This window comes from Hydra vulgaris, chromosome 08, assembly GCF_038396675.1.
Source record: "Hydra vulgaris chromosome 08, alternate assembly HydraT2T_AEP".
NCBI classification, from domain to species: domain Eukaryota; kingdom Metazoa; phylum Cnidaria; class Hydrozoa; order Anthoathecata; family Hydridae; genus Hydra; species Hydra vulgaris.
Window position 1 is genome coordinate 1,168,152 of NC_088927.1, and position 2,279 is coordinate 1,170,430.

Consider the following 2,279-nt stretch of genomic DNA (forward strand, 5'->3'; position numbering starts at 1 on the left):
ATAAATCAAATAGCCAAACTCGTAATTGATGGAGAAAGAGGCTTTCTGAAGGTAAATAAAATATGTTTTTTATTTTTCTATTTCATTTCAAATATGCTTCAGCTTGATTCAGCTTAAACTAAAATATAAGGTACAACATTTGGTAAAATAAAATCTTTCATATTTTAGATCAGTTTGAATCTACTGTCAGATTGTTTAGAAGATAGAAGGTTTAGAAGTTGAGAAAAATATTCGCAATGACAAAACAATCAGGAGTACTTATAAAGAATTTCAAAATTCAAAATATAAAGAAAGTTCTGTAAAAACTTCTTTTTTATTAGCTTTAGTTCTAAATGTTTCTGAAAGTCACTACAATTATTCACTACAATGTTTCTTTATTAATGAACATTATAAATAAAAGATAAAATTTAAAAAAAAGATAGTTTAGATAGAAAAAACGATTATTTTTAGCTGGTTTTAAACTTTGTCAAATAATGTGTGGTTTATCTCAAAGTGCTAACCTTGCCATATATGCAAATGGAAAACAATAAAACCGTTTTAAGAAAAGAAGTTAAAAACTTTTGGTTTATTAGAGCGGCATCACAAAAAATTCTCACAATCAAGTTTAATGTAACGTAATGCTGAAGATTTTTGTAATGGTATTAATCCTCAATTGATACACCCAGAATCCAGCGACCACTTATTGGTAGATTACCTTTTTCCACCAGAGTTACACCCAATGTACGAAACTGTTAATCATATTTATAGTATTTTGTTTTTTATATAATCATATAGAGAAATGTGGTAGTGAAAATAAAGTAACTAAAGTTTCAATAATTCTGAACATTTCAAAAGAGGTTCAGAACAATGTTTTTAATTTTAATTTTAATGGGAATGTTTCAAGTAAAACTCTAAAAAATTATGATGAATCGAGAAAATATATTTACGAATTTACTTTACTTAATTATAACATTTTAAAATTATTGTCACAAAAATATATTAAAATAATAAATAAAACAGTATCTCAATTATATTATACATTAATTATTATCTATGACATAGGTTTGTATTTTACAAATAACATATTCATGACTGTCATTTCCAAATGATATAACCAAATTTATTACACTCTCATTTCTGGTAGCTTTTGCTATAAAACGATTTTAAAGGTGTAACTTTTGAACAATTTATAATTTTTTAATTTATAAATTTGTATAAAAAATAACAAAAGTTGTCTTCATCCATTTTGGGCGAAAACTCCCGAACCTAAAAATGTTTGGTTTTTAAGGGTTAACCCTAAAAATGTAATTATTTTAGTAATAGGAATTGTGTGATTTCGGTGTTATATTAAACCTAATTCTAATCATCATATTAAATCTAATCATTGTAATTAATAATAATTATAATGAATCCAACAATATATGACAATGTCTTGAGTCAAATCAAAAAACTGGTTAAGATAAATACTAGTAAAGAATAAGAAATGCTCATAAAGCTATTTTTATCAGTGAAATTTCAGGTATAGCTATACTACTGTGATCAAAAAGTAAGGTGAATTTTTTATAAAATGAAAAATCTTTATTTATTCTTCCAAATCTGTATCGTCCCCCTCAAAATAATCCCGCCCCCCGGCCCCAATGCACTTTTGCCAACGTTTTTTCCAGTCTTCGAAGCATGCCGAAAAGTCCTCGGTAGGGATAGCTTTCAATGCGCGTGCCGATTCACGTTGGATCTCTTCAATGGACTCAAAACAATTTCGGTCTCGGATCGCCTTTTTCACGGTATTCACTCGATTGTTCGGTTGTTTCAGGGTCGTATGCGTAGACCCAAGTCTCATCGCCAGTAATAATTTGTTTGTAGACGTATTGATAGTCAGAAAGCATTGCTTCACACGTTTTAACGCGACGCTCTTTTTCAAAGAAATTGAGAAATTTCGGCACCAAACGTGATTTGAGTCTTCTGAGGTCCAAATGATCCTTCAAAATCGCTTGCACCGACCCAAATGATATTCCAACCATGTCAACAAGGTCTCGAATGGTTAACCGACGATTTGCAAGCACCAATTCTTTGATTTTGTTGATGTGGCGATCATCAATCATAGTCGATGGTCGTCCGGAGCGTTCCAAGTCATCAACACGTTCTCGGCCTTCTTTGAAGTCTTTGTACCACTTGTAAACATTTTTTTGAGACATAGTCTCTTCACCGAAGGCCTTTTGCAACATTCGATACGTTTCAGCAGCAGAAATATCATTCCGCAAACAAAATTTAATAGCACTTCTTTGCTCAACAAAATTAGACAT

The 2,279-nt window shown here is 30.3% G+C and overlaps 1 protein-coding gene across 1 annotated transcript; it reads right to left on the minus strand.

Annotated features, from left to right (window-relative positions):
* Positions 1–1,724: 1,724 nt before the first annotated feature.
* Positions 1,725–2,279, minus strand: LOC136084207 (protein GVQW3-like). Its single transcript, XM_065804320.1, has one exon. The coding sequence runs from the start codon at positions 2,277–2,279 to the stop codon at positions 1,725–1,727; it is 555 nt and encodes a 184-aa protein (XP_065660392.1).

Excerpts from the sequence above, each read along its gene's own strand:
- LOC136084207 (XM_065804320.1), bottom strand. The coding sequence starts at position 2,279 with ATGTCTAATTTTGTTGAGCAAAGAAGTGCTATTAAATTTTGTTTGCGG.